This window comes from Salmo trutta, unplaced genomic scaffold, assembly GCF_901001165.1.
Source record: "Salmo trutta unplaced genomic scaffold, fSalTru1.1, whole genome shotgun sequence".
NCBI lineage: Eukaryota > Metazoa > Chordata > Actinopteri > Salmoniformes > Salmonidae > Salmo > Salmo trutta.
Window position 1 is genome coordinate 2,741,045 of NW_021823073.1, and position 14,407 is coordinate 2,755,451.

The 14,407-nt window shown below is 45.3% G+C and overlaps 3 protein-coding genes across 3 annotated transcripts in view; all 3 read left to right on the plus strand.

Moving 5' to 3' along the window:
- The first annotated feature begins 34 nt into the window (after positions 1 to 34).
- LOC115188743 (cyclin-T2-like) lies at positions 35 to 5,975 on the plus strand. The gene is made up of 6 exons (XM_029747553.1): positions 35 to 257; positions 934 to 1,015; positions 4,267 to 4,395; positions 4,497 to 4,557; positions 4,882 to 4,944; positions 5,136 to 5,975. The coding sequence occupies exons 1-6, from the start codon at positions 100 to 102 to the stop codon at positions 5,192 to 5,194; spliced, it is 552 nt and encodes a 183-aa protein (XP_029603413.1). The 5' UTR covers positions 35 to 99; the 3' UTR covers positions 5,195 to 5,975.
- A 158-nt stretch (positions 5,976 to 6,133) lies between these two features.
- Positions 6,134 to 10,220, plus strand: LOC115188710 (cyclin-T2). The gene is made up of 4 exons (XM_029747436.1): positions 6,134 to 6,151; positions 6,734 to 6,995; positions 7,402 to 7,496; positions 7,606 to 10,220. Exons 1-4 carry the CDS (start codon positions 6,134 to 6,136, stop codon positions 8,713 to 8,715), a joined length of 1,485 nt encoding a protein of 494 aa, XP_029603296.1. The 3' UTR covers positions 8,716 to 10,220.
- LOC115188735 (cyclin-T2) overlaps positions 6,345 to 14,407 on the plus strand; it is a 142,994-nt gene continuing 134,931 nt past the window's right edge. Inside the window, exon 1 of the mRNA XM_029747531.1 lies at positions 6,345 to 6,646. The gene's annotated coding sequence lies outside the window, so the exon portion shown is untranslated. The remainder of the gene's footprint in view (positions 6,647 to 14,407) is intronic.

The following is a 14,407-nucleotide window of genomic DNA, read 5'->3' on the forward strand; positions in this document are numbered from 1 at the left end:
GGTTTTACTAGTCCTCGGAAAGTAGCCAAAGCGCATGCGCGTTTGATTTCCTACGCTCCCTACCCCCTCGAGCCACCAGGGGCTAGTTGTTGGAGCGCAATGGCGGTGCACCGGGGACCTTCTTCGAAATGGCTCTTTTCCCGGGAGCAACTAGAAACAACGCCGTCCCGCCGCAGTGGAGTCGAATCTGATAGGGAACTTTCTTACCGACAGCAAGCCGCCAACCTAATTCAGGATATGGGCCAGAGACTCAACGTGTATCCTTTCTGAAAATGAGGCTTTCAGCCCGCTATGTGGCAGCTAGGCTAACTAGCTACCCAAAATGGTTGTGCCGTTTGTTAGCTTGGTACATAGTAGCCAGCTAGCTTTCTTTGCAAGTAACTGAAACACAGCTAAATGTGTCCATTTAAAATACAAGTTGAATGTTTTACTTCGACTATCGTTATGTCTTGGTTGGATTACAAAATAGGATACCTAACGCAGTAACGGTAACCTTTGAAGTTGTTACGCTAGCTAGTTCTTCAGCTAACTAGATAGCTAACATGCTAACCTCGTTCTGTTATGTGATCAGCTAACGGTAGCTATTATTTTGGCCTGCTAGACGTTCGCCTTAGCAGCTCTGTTATCGTCTACTCCGCCGGCTGGATGTACGAGTAACTATTAGTTAATCATTTTTATGAACATATATAATATGGTTTATGATATCTCACGAGGTAGTTAGTTGTGACATCTTGGTCAGCTGTGTCTCATTATTGGAGTAACGTTAGTGAACCTGAGCTAACTAGCTGAGATGGGAACAAAGCTAGGTGGATTGTCACCCAGCTACCGGTAAATGACATCAGCCAGCTATGATGTTAGAATAGTTTATGCATTGATTGCAGTATTTCTGTTGTTTCCGCATATCACTTGGAATACCTTAACCCTTGTATTCAGCTCTCAACTCATCATCAACACTGCAATCGTTTACATGCATAGATTTTATATGATTCACTCTTTCACTAAGTTTCATAGGAATGTAAGTAATCACCATCTCAATTGTAACAGATTTTTTTGTTTGTTGGTATTTTCATTCTCTAACTCTCCTCTTCCTATATCTCTTTGTGCTGTCTTGCCAACTCTTAGTCATTGTGCTTGGTGTGACAATGACTTGCAGCACAAACAGATCTCGGATAAGGCTGACAACTGTCAAGGGAGATCTGATGGATTTTCTTGTCGTCTTGGGCAGTATAGCGGGTTATTTGGAAATAGCCAGTTCAGTGCTCTCTATAACGTTGAAACTATTTCATAGAAGTTTTTCTATACATTGTTATATTTGTAGCTACTTTAAGTAAATACCTGCAGTCAACTTGTACATTTTAGTCATTTGGCAGATGCTCTTATCCAGAGCGACTTACAGTACTAAGCGCATACATTTTCGTACGGGTCCCCAGTGGGAATTGAACCCACAACCCTGGTGTTGCAAGTTCCATGTTCTACCAGCTGAGCCACACTGGACTACCTACACTAGTTCCCCCAGAACAGTTGAGCCAGTCACATGTTTGTTTGTAAATAGCAAAACTGGGGAAAGCGGAGCAGGTGACTTTGTATTGACAGAGGTCGTGTTTTATATTGAAAGTCAAGTGTGTTTTGCCTCAGAGTGATCGGGGATGTGCAACTATAGTTTTTCTTCACAGAAAATACAACACATTCGGCAGAAAATAAGCATAATTTTAATCTGATGACGACAGAATTGCAATGCTATTTGGCTGGCAGCCACACAAGTAGGCTAAATGAGCTTACGATTTTAAAAAGCTATGTATTTCTTTTGCGAAAACGATGCATGGCCATCATATTTCTGTTTATCATAGAAAGAATGTAGCCAGTTAATCTGCCGTTTTACCCGAGAGAAGTAGACTGGCTACATAGAGAAAAGTATCGTTGAAAAGTAACTACACATCAGTCAGAGCGCTGTCTGCTGATAATGTGTGAATTCTCATCTATCAAATCACATTTTATTGGTCACGTATTTAGCAGATGTTATTGCGGGTGTAGTGAAATGCTTGTGTTCCTAGCTCCAACAGTGCAGTAGTATCTAACAATTCACAACAATACACAAGTAAAATTATGGAATTAAGAAATGTATAAATATTAGGATGAGCAATGTCATAGTGGCATTTGAGGTGTCAAAGCCTTTGGATTAGTTATCTGTACAGCTGCCACTGCAGCTTGATCGGAGGGTCTGTTGTCCGGACCTCTGGCAGTCTCTATGGGGGTGCCACAGGGTTAAATTCTCGGGCCGACTCTCTTCTCTGTATACATCAAAGATGTCGCTCTTGCTGCTGGTGATTTTCTGATCCACCTCTACGCAGACGACACCATTCTGTATACTTCTGGCCCTTCTTTGGACACTGTGTTAACAAACCTGCAAACGAGCTTCAATGCCATACAACACTCCTTCCGTGGCCTCCAACTGCTTTTAAATGCTAGTAAAACTAAATGCATGCTCTTCAACCGATCGCTGCCTGCACCTGCCCGCCCGTCCAGCATCACTACTCTGGACGGTTCTGACTTAGAATATGTGGACAACTACAAATATCTAGGTGTCTGGTTAGACTGTAAACTCTCCTTCCAGACTCACATTAAGCATCTCCAATCCAAAATTAAATCTAGAATCGGCTTCCTATTCCGCAACAAAGCATCCTTCACTAATGCTGCCAAACATACCGTCGTAAAACTGATCATCCTACCGACCCTCGACTTCGGCGATGTCATTTATAAAATAGCCTCCAAGACTGCATCCAATTTGTTGAGTAGAGTTTATCACAGTGCCATCCGTTTTGTCACCAAAGCCCCATATACTAACCACCACTGCGACCTGCACGCTCTCGTTGGCTGGCCCTCACTTCATACTCGTCGCCAAACCCACTGGCTCCAGGTCATCTACAATTCTCTGTTAGGTAAAGCCCAGCCTTATCTCAGCTCACTGGTCACCATAGCAGCACCCACCCGTAGCACGCGCTCCAGCAGGTATATCTCACTGGTCACCCCCAAAGCCAATTCCTCCTTTGGCTGCCTTTCCTTCCAGTTCTCTGCTGCCAATGACTGGAACGAACTGCAAAAATCACTGAAGCTGGAGACTCATATCTCCCTCACTAGCTTTAAGCACCAGCTGTCAGAGCAGCTCAAAGATCACTGCACCTGTACATAGCCCATCTGTAAACAGCCCATCCAACTACCTCATCCCCATTCTGTATTTATTTATTTATTAACTTGCTCCTTTGCACCCCAGTATCTCTACTTGCACATTCATCTTCTGCACATCTACCATTCCAGTGTTTAATTGCTATATTGTAATTACTTCGCCACCATGGCCTATTCTTTGCCTTACCTCCCTTATCTTACCTCATTTGCACTCACTGTATATTATTTTTATTTATTTTTCTACTGTGTTATTGACTGTATGTTTGTTTATTTCATGTGTTGTATGTGTCGAACTGCTGTGCTTTATCTTGGCCAGGTCGCAGTTGTAAATGAGAACTTGTTCTCAACTAGCCTACCTGGTTAAATAAAGGTGAAATAAAAAAACAAATCCTTGCGTTTGCTTCTCCCCTATCTTCTCAGAGCAGGCAGGCCCGTTGGCCTAGCGACTCCAGACTGCACACAAACATAGCGTGTACACATGCTGCTCCACAACCCGTATTGTTCATTTGCACAATGTCTCTAATTCACATTCCCATGTAAATGTACAAACTCACCAAAAATGTTTTTTTTTTTTTTGTATTTTTATTTAACTAGGCAAGTCAGTTAAGAACAAATTGTTATTTTCAATGACAGCCTAGGAACAGTGGGTTAACTGTCTTGTTCAGGGGCAGAACGACAGATTTATACCGTGTCAGCTCGGGGATTTGATCTTGCAGCCTTTCGGTTACTGGCCCAACGCTCTAACCGCAACCTTTCGGTTACTAGTCCAACTCTCTAATCACTAGGCTTCCTGCCGCCCCGCGGTAGCTCCTTCCTGTATATGTATAACTTTATGAGCTGGACTGCCTGTTTTTGAAGAAAACATTATTTTGTGCTCGATAGCATATTTAGCTAGCAGCCTCACTATTACTTGTGCTCATTATGTTAGCATTCTGGTAATAGACTTCCAATAGGCGTTTCACCCCGTTTTTTGGCTCGCCCTTGTGCACTAAGCCTGTAATACCGTAAATCCTGGGATGAGTGAAGGACGGTATGACGATATGAAAACCTGGATACCGACCAACCTTAATGTCTTTATTTCTACAGATCATCTCCCAAACAACCTTGTTCCTGGCTGCGAAGGTTGAGGAACAACCTAGGAAGCTTGAACATGTCATCAAAGTGGCCCACGCCTGCGTCAACCCCCAGGATGCCCCACTAGACACCAAGAGCAATGTAAGTGAGGCCTCTGTACCTGGGTGTTGTGATGTGGATCTCTTGTCATGGTGATATTGAGAGAGAGACACATTACAAATATGAAATCTGTTGAACTTTAGGCATACCATCAGCAAGCTCAGGAGCTGGTGATACTAGAAACGATAGTACTGCAGACGCTAGGTAAGGATCTGTCTATAGATGGATGATACATGGAAACTTCATGGGTTGCATCCCAAAGGGCACCCTATGCTTTACAAACAGTAAAATGCTTTTACTGTACAAGGGCACTACCCCAGTGGGCCCTGGTCTAAAATAGTGCACTACCCTAGTGGGCCCTGGTCTAAAATAGTGCACTACCCCAGTGGGCCCTGGTCTAAAGTAGTGCACTATAAAGGGAATGGGGTGCCATTTGGGACGTAGTTGTGGTACTTTTTGGTTCATTTGCATCTGGATGGCCAGTGGGCCTTTGAAATGTCTAATCATGTTCCATTATATTGTTTTCAGGTTTTGAAATAACAATTGAACATCCTCACACTGATGTTGTGAGATGTTCCCAGCTAGTGCGAGGTACAGCCTTCTTCCTGTGTCTTTCCATCTTATCACCTTCTCTCATCTTTGACACACAGACACGTATCCCTTTATTACACCTCTGCTGTATGTAGTAACCAGTTCTAATAATATGTTGTCATTTTATTTCATTCCAGTGCTAGTCTGAGACTCCGAGCTAACCTTTGACCCCTCTCTTCCTTCTATTACAGCAAGCAAGGATTTGGCACAGACTTCCTATTTCATGGCTACCAACAGGTTGTTATCCTGACCCCGCCCCCCCACTATGTTGCACTGTGATGGCACACTATAGCTTCCTGTACTTGCAGGTCCCCCTTCCTGTGTCCAACGCCCTCTTTGCGCCAGGCAGGTTTCTGGGAAACCTCTAGGGGTGGTACCGGACAGCCAGCCAGGCTGCAGCAGTGCGGTGTATTGTACAAGGGCTCAGTGTTGGCACATAGGGGTTGAATGCACAATGTGAACGTGTTGGTGGCGCTGTAGACTGTCCTCACTGACCGTTTGGTTGCTACAGAGTGCATATGTCTCCTCCTTCCTAAAACACAATTGGTAGCCTGAATATAGCTTGCCACTAAAGATCAGTGAAAAGATGTAAACTATAGCATCTGTCCCGGTAAGTATTAATAATGGTTTTTTATTTTCTTGATTTATGTTTGACAAATAGAAGCTAATATATATAAGGGTAACAAGCAAATTCTTAGTAATAATTGACACCTAATACTCCAGTAGTAAAATGATCATCCATAATTCTCTCTAATATATGAATGACTTGTATGCTATAGGTATCCTCTTCTTTACCTTAGTAGAATCTAAACATTACAGTTCATTATAGGTTCAGTATTTTCCTAAATTAAATTTTAGTAACTGTACTTGCGCTGACTTAGATGAATAATTTTGCTATCCTATCAACAGCAATATACAATGTCTGGACAGAGGGCAAAAAAATATATTTTTACGAAGTCAAAAGGATACTTCCATAATTAATGTATTGCCCAGATTTTTGCAATGTAAGACTATTGAACCATTTTGAAAAAGGACATTAAAAAGGAAGTTTGCAAAGGTATGAGTGAGATGGCATAACTTGACAGGCTGGACTGGAACAAAGCAGGTGGCTGGTGGACATCAATTATCCTTAGAAAACAAGCTTAGTACTCTCAAAGAACAAGTTTACCATCTAGGTTGTCCTCAATGTATGTATCAGTTTTATAAGGTAAGATTCTGTATGAAATGGTAAGAGAAACAGCCACGATCATCCATCATAGAAAACCACCGGGGTACGTGCCTCTGCCACTCTCTCAACAGTCTGGAATATGAAGGCAGTATTATAATATGTACTGTATGCATGCAGATCAGCTGTACTCTGAGCTTTATTAGACCAGAGACATGGCTCTAGTCTAGAGACACCATAGAGAAGAGGTTGAAACCTCCTTGGGGACCTCCAGCCCTTCCACAACTAGCACACCTGATTCAACTTGTCAACTAATCAGCATGTCCTTGATTAGGTGAATCCACTTGTCAAGTCCTTGATTAGGTGAATCCACTTGTCAAGTCCTTGATTAGGTGAATCCACTTGTCAAGTCCTTGATTAGGTGAATCCACTTGTCAAGTCCTTGATTAGGTGAATCCACTTGTCAAGTCCTTGATTAGGTGAATCCACTTGTCAAGTCCTTGATTAGGTGAATCCACTTGTCAAGTCCTTGATTAGGTGAATCGGTGCGCTAGTTCAGGGCTGCAACAAAATTGTGAAACATCTGGGAGTTCCCAGGGAAAGGTTTTTGAACCACTTCCATAGTGTCTTCAGCCATGTCCCAGGGCTAGTGCTAATGTCCTGTATTCCAACCCTAGAACTGTAGCTAACGGGTGTCTCCTCTGTGGTCTTCCCTCCGACAGCCTCCACCTCACCACGTTCTGCCTGCAGCACAAGCCCACAGTCATCGCCTGCGTCTGCATCCACCTGGCCTGTAAATGGTCCAACTGGGAGATCCCGGTCTCCACTGATGGGAAACACTGGTGGGAGTATCTGGACCGCACCGTCACGCTCACACTGCTGGACGGTCAGAAACATTTTAGTGTTGTTCATTTAATTTTAAGGACAGGGGGATATAGGCCAGGAAATTTGGAACACTTGATTGAAGGTGTTGAACCCAAGACCTTCGGGGGTCTATAGTGGAATTCCACCCTCTTAGTATTTCTTGTTTATTCAGACTGCACAGAAACGCAGGGGGATATGTGATGAAGGTGAACGCAGGGATTGAACCTTCAGGGTTCTAATAGTTGTCTTTGTGTCTGACGTAGAGCTGACCCGTCACTTCCTTCAGGGTTCTAATAGTTGTCTTTGTGTCTGACGTAGAGCTGACCCGTCACTTCCTTCAGGGTTCTAATAGTTGTCTTTGTGTCTGACGTAGAGCTGACCCGTCACTTCCTTCAGGGTTCTAATAGTTGTCTTTGTGTCTGACGTAGAGCTGACCAATGAATTCCTGCAGATTCTGGAGAAGACGCCCAGCAGGCTGAAAAGGATACGTAACTGGAGGGTAGGTTCTGCTCTCACAACTGGTGTAAGTGTTCCAGCATTTAGCCCTAGTAGCTACTACTTCACTGACATTTGGGGTGGAATTGTTTGGTGTTGCCCTTTTTTAACTGAATTTCACCACATCGCTATTCCAGGCCACGCAAGCTGCCAAGAAGCCCAAGATGGACAGCCAAGCGGGCGACACCTCCTTCCAAGGGACCTCCTCATTGGACGGCATCACCGGTGTGGCCGGCAGCAACTCATTCTTCTCGTCGTCTCTGTCAGACTCTGGGGAGATGGCTTCACTAGACGACATGTCTATTCCGTTCCCTCCCTACCAGGCCCTGGCTGGGGACCACGCTGAGCTGCTGGGGCTGGACCAGGGCCTCGCCTTTCTTCCTCAAGCCATCCCTTCAAAGTACCCATCAGGCAAACACGAACACAAAACGGCCAGTGCAGGCAAGCATCCACAGGCCCTGCCCAATAACCCCTCGCCCTTCACCCGCCCCCCACAGAAACTCTCCCTGGATAAGTACAGAGAGAAACAGGCAGCAGACCTGCAGACCATGCAGAACGGGGTCCGAGAGGAGCAGAGCGGTGTGGACATGTACCAGTCCCCCGCCCTCCCTCACCACCAGTCCCATAAAAGACGCTCTGTGCAGGGTGTCCCCCAGCACGGGGACAGCAGGAGGGACAAGGCCAGCTCTAAAAAGACACGATGTCTCCCACCACAGGCCTCGGCGGTTGAGAACGGCGTTGCGGCCAGCAACGAGGAGCTAAAGATGAGAATCAAAGTCTCAGCTGAGAGGGACCAGGGCGGCCATGTTGGTGTCCCACAGGGCAAAGAGAAGTACAAAGACCACTCTGGCCCCAGCAGACACCCCAAGCACAGCCACTCGCACCCTTATGCCCTCAGCGGGAACGGCCGAGGGGCCATCGACCCCGCCCTGGCACTCAGAGTCCTCGGTGGCCATGGTAGCGACCTGGGGGGCTCCAGTTCCTCCTCCAGGAAACGGGCCAACCCTGATGTCAGTAGTCACAACAACCACCACCACTCTGCTAAGAGCAGCAGGAGTTCCAAAGGTGCCGGAGGCTCCTCCCACTACTCTTCAGACGGTGGTGGCGGCCAGAGGACTGTGGAGCGACACCACGGTGGCCCGGAGGGGTCAAATGGAGTGCTGGGGTCTAACGGCCAACACACCGACTACAAAGACACTTTTGACATGCTGGACTCTCTGCTAAGTGCCCAGGGAATGAACCTGTAAACTCAGAGTTAGTCGTTTAGCCTGGGTACAGGTTGTTTGGCTCTCTTGCCAACTCTGTCCAAACATGTTTGGCTTGACATTTGAGTGGGCAAGACTGGACAAACAGATCTGGATAGTAGGCTAGGCAGGAGTTGTTGGATAGAGATAAAATAATTCTGAAAAAAAATAGGTTTTTATGATTTAAAAATAAGTAAAAAATGATTTTATAACTTTGAAGTTATGTGAAAGTAACTTCATCACCCAGTCAGTCAGTCCTGTCCACACACGGTAATAATTACTGATGCTTTAAGGATCTTCAGAAATGTCCACAACATGATATATACACAGTGCTGTAATGCTACTTGTCTGCTTGCTAAAAACCCCTAGGAGCCACGTTCACTGGTTCTGTGATTGACAAAATTCCAGATTTTAATTCTGTTCTTTTAAGAAGAGATAAAGAGAAGTCTGCCTTTTTATGAGTTATTTGCTATTAATGATGTGCATGTTTCAATCACATAAGGGAAGATAGCAGGCTGGTGGAGGTTCAGAGAGTGGCCACGTAAATGCGTGTTTGTTTTTGTATGTTAAGAAACAACCTTAATCCTTGAAATACTCAGGTCTCAAAACTTTTTTGATATAAAGAACGAAATAAATCTTCCTCTCTTGGCGTAATACCTGTATCTGTAGAGATGTATAACTTTTGTCATTTTGTTGGTTGAAGGCTGCAGAAGTACAGCATCTATCTTACCGTAGAGGCTGTTTCAGTGTGCTTGTCTTCTAATGGGAGGACACACATTGTATATGATGGCAATCCAACTCATCACACATGGCTAGTCAGAGGACATACAAAGGCCCTTTCCCAGATCAACACCTCATAGACCCTATGGGTGTATCCAAAATGGCACCCTATTCCTTATGTAGGGCACTACTTTTTGACCAGGGCCCGCAAAGTTCCCAGCTGGGAAAAACACTGGGTCTTGGTCAAAAGTAGTGTACTACATAGGGAATAGTGTGCCGTTTTGAGAGAGACACCCTTATGCACTTGTGGGATCTCAAGTGCTTAGGGTCTAGGGGTCGATTGGGGACCGGGCCATATGCTGTCTACTGTCCAACTACGTGGATGCCAAAGGCTGTGCCTCTAAAACGTACGGCAGATTATTCTAGAGCTATAAAAGAAGTTTACGTTATATCTGCTGTGAAGTGCATTTAAAAGATCTCGGCATATTTACAAAAAGCCTTGTGATTGTAACAAGTCGTCAACAAGTCGCTATTCTTCAATATTGATATGTCTAATTAACCAACCGCCATCCTATGAAAATATCTCTAGAGGTGATTGTATATAGGACTGCAGTTCTGAGTTATAACTAGCTAGTCAGTTGACTTGTTACACTCTCAGACCACACATTCTATTCTGCCATAACAGTGTATTAGGAGGTCCTAAAGCGGACACTATTGAACAAATCCTTAATGTGTGTACTGGGAACCCAAATAAACGTGTAAAACTGTCGTTTTTACACACGAACACATCATGGTCTTGTGTATTTTATAATGGTTATTTGTGCTACCACATACATCCACTGGGTGGTGCTGTTCAATCATTGATTAGTTGTCACTTGGTCTGGCAAAAAGACCATTGAGCAGTTATGCTTGCGTTTACACCGGCAGCCCAATTCTAATATTTTGGTGCTAATTTGGTCTTTTGACCAATCAGATAAGATCTTTTGAAAGATTAAAATATATCGGGGCTCCCGAGTGGCACAGCGGTCTAAGGCACTGCATCTCACTACAGTCCCTGGTTCGAATCCAGGCTGTTTCACATCCGACCGTGATTGGGCGGAGCACAATTGGCCCAGCATCGTCCAGGGTAGGCCGTCATTGTAGATAAGAATTTGTTCTTAACTGACTTGCCTAGTTATATAAAAAAATACAATAATAATATTGACCAGAACAAACCAGTCTAACTTTGCCTATTCCTCTCCGATCGCATATATCAGGAAGTCTCCCTCGTCTGAAAACTAAGGGACTTCCTAATATGGATTCCATAGTTAGAATGTATTTTTGTAGAGTTATGTCAAGAGAGACAACTCTACCAACACTTAACGGAACTAGCTCTGTGCAAAAGTGAACAATTTATTTCAATCTCTGTAGCCAGGTTCCATGATCCAATCTTTTATTATGCAACTAAAGTAATGTGTCTGATCAAATATATAATGACAGATATAATGCAAACGGAACATTTGTCGGTAAACAAAATACCCTAGACAAGGTGGGATCTATTTGTGTCGGTATTATGCGAGAAATGTCGGTGGAAACGATTTTATGCGCAAATATTGCTATAATAACTATCATATCGAAGTATGAAGTACTTCTCATCGTAAAGCATGCCGTTAGGCTACAGATGAAATACCTGATGAAATTCACAGAGGTGGTGAAAGAGCAAGGTGATGAGCTTGATGCTCCTTTCCAATAAATATCTAGGTTCTTTATTCTGGTGACATGATGTTAGAAGAATCTCTCTCTGTTGTCCATAATAATCTGATCATGTAGGCAGTGTAATCTGTGAGCTGTTGACTGGAGCGCACGTGCCAATACCGCACTGGGTACAATACACTCGTTATGTAACGCTATTTTTTTTTTGTTGTTGTGAGAAATAATCAGTATTGTTGAAAATGTGATGGACATCCATTTAACTTGTATTTTTTATTCGGTACATGCGAATGCGGAAACATCACTGGTTGAGAAATGCGCATATTGTTTTTATGCCGTTTTTTTAACATTCGCATGAAAATCTCCCGCCAATCGAAAGAAAAGTGTCAATTTGGGACAAAATCTCTCTGGGGGTCCAAGCCCGGTTTTGCCGCCCGGTAGCGCCGGCACTGACCGGCTGATTAATGGCTGTTGTCACTGTATTGTGCTCATGGATGTATTACGGAAGTAACATCCTGGTCTTATTTGGATCATCCAGGTGCTTCATTCTGCCAGCTCAGTACAGACTCAGCAGAACTAGCAGGTGTAGGTAGTTACATAGGAGATTAATATCATCATACAATATGTCCCTCAGTAAGAAATAAATTCATGGTTCTCTTCTCCACAAAGTCCCCAGCTGGCAAAAACCATCATATGTTCTGGTGACAAGCAGTCTTGCCTTGCTCACAGAGTGCAAAACTCAAGCAAATATTTATTTGGTGAAACTTTGCAAAAGTGTCCCCGAGTATAACTGTCCCCAAAGCTCCAGCTGTCCCTTTAAAAACCAGTTGAAACCAGTCAATTTGAGGTTTCCTCCCTTGTCATCAATAATTCACCATCTTTGACATTTCAGCTAATTATGGCCCATAGTGTGACCTATTTGAGCTGGGCTGTGTCTAGGCCAGGGCAGAGTTAGAGTGAGGACAGAGAGGAAAGTACACACATTTTTGTGTTGATATCTAGGTTAACAAATACTATGGCAGTGAATGTAGAGTACACTGTCGTAGAGAATATTCAATCAACAGTTGTACATGTGTTACATGTACGTTCAAGAATGCCTCTATGACCACATCCAGTGTCTTCAACAGTGCAAACAAAGTCTTGTCTTGTGTGTGAGCAGATTAACAGGAACCACTCAGGCTCATAGTCGCAGCCCTCTGAGGACACGGGTGGCTGACCACTGGGTGAGTTGTGCCGTTCACAGCCTGGCTTGGTGAGTGTCTTGTTTGAAATTCCAGCCATCACCTCACCTCGTAATTTCTAATGAAGCAGAAGTCTCCTCACCCCCTCTCTACACCAGTAGTCTCCTCACCCCCTCTCTACACCAGAAGTCTCCTCACCCCCTCTCTACACCAGTAGTCTCTTCACCCCCACTCGACACCAGTAGTCTCCTCACCCCCTCTCTACACCAGAAGTCTCCTCACCCCCTCTCTACACCAGTAGTCTCCTCACCCCCTCTCTACACCAGTAGTCTCCTCACCCCCTCTCTACACCAGTAGTCTCTTCACCCCCTCTACACCAGAAGTCTCCTCCCCCCCTCTCTACACCAGAAGTCTCCTCACCCCCTCTCTACACCAGTAGTCTCTTCACCCCCTCTACACCAGAAGTCTCCTCACCCCCTCTCTACACCAGAAGTCTCCTCACCCCCTCTCTACACCAGAAGTCTCCTCACCCCCTCTCTACACCAGAAGTCTTCTCACCCCCTCTCTACACCAGAAGTCTTCTCACCCCCTCTCTACACCAGACGTCTTCTCACCCCCTCTCTACACCAGAAGTCTCCTCACCCGCTCTCTACACCAGAAGTCTCCTCACCCCCTCTCTACACCAGTAGTCTCCCCCCCCTCTCTACACCAGAAGTCTCCTCACCCCCTCTCTACACCAGAAGTCTCCTCACCCCCTCTCTACACCAGAAGTCTCCTCACCCCCTCTCTACACCAGAAGTCTTCTCACCCCCTCTCTACACCAGAAGTCTCCTCACCCCCTCTCTACACCAGTAGTCTCCTCACCTGCTCTCTCCACCAGAAGTCTCTTCGCCCCCTTTCTCCACCAGAAGTCTCCTCACCTCCTCCCTCCACCAGAAGTCTCCTTACCTCCTCCCTCCACCAGAAGTCTCTTCACCTCCTCCCTCCACCAGAAGTCTCTTCACCCCCTCTTTCCACCTCCTCCCTCCACCAGAAGTCTCTTCACCTCTTCCCTCCACCAGAAGTCTCTTCACCCCCTCTTTCCACCTCCTCTCTCCACCAGAAGTCTCTTCACTTCCTCTCTTCACCAGAAGTGTAATTAGTCTGCTGCAAGCTCAGCTCAGCTCATCCTATTTAGATTCTCTAAAGAGCTAAACTAATTGTTCCTCTGGCTCCGGAGAGCTTTCATTAGAGACACAGTAATAACCCTTATGTCAGGAACAAAGGGCACTTCAGAGACAGAGAGAATAGTAGGTTTTGATAAAGGTCTTCAAAACTTGAATTTATATTTCTTCTGCCCACGGGAGCTTCCTGAATTTGACAGTGTTGACTGTAACCAGACAAGAGTTTCTACAGTACATGGAGGTAGTCCTTACCTTGGACCAGGGTAACTATGGAGGTAGTCCTTACCTTGGACCAGGGTAACTATGGAGGTAGTCCTTACCTTGGACCAGGGTAACTATGGAGGTAGTCCTTACCTTGGACCAGGGTTACTATGGAGGTAGTCCTTACCTTGGACCAGGGTTACTATGGAGGTAGTCCTTACCTTGGACCAGGGTTACTATGGAGGTAGTCCTTACCTTGGACCAGGGTTACTATGGAGGTAGTCCTTACCTTGGACCAGGGTAACTATGGAGGTAGTCCTTACCTTGGACCAGGGTTACTATGGAGGTAGTCCTTACCTTGGACCAGGGTTACCATGGAGGTAGTCCTTACCTTGGACCAGGGTAACCATGGAGGTAGGCCTTACCTTGGACCAGGGTAACTATGGAGGTAGTCCTTACCTTGGACCAGGGTAACTATGGAGGTAGTCCTTACCTTGGACCAGGGTTACTATGGAGGTAGTCCTTACCTTGGACCAGGGTTACTATGGAGGTAGTCCTTACCTTGGACCAGGGTTACCATGGAGGTAGTCCTTACCTTGGACCAGGGTTACCATGGAGGTAGTCCTTACCTTGGACCAGGGTAACTATGGAGGTAGTCCTTACCTTGGACCAGGGTTACTATGGAGGTAGTCCTTACCTTGGACCAGGGTAACTATGGAGGTAGTCCTCACCTTGGACCAG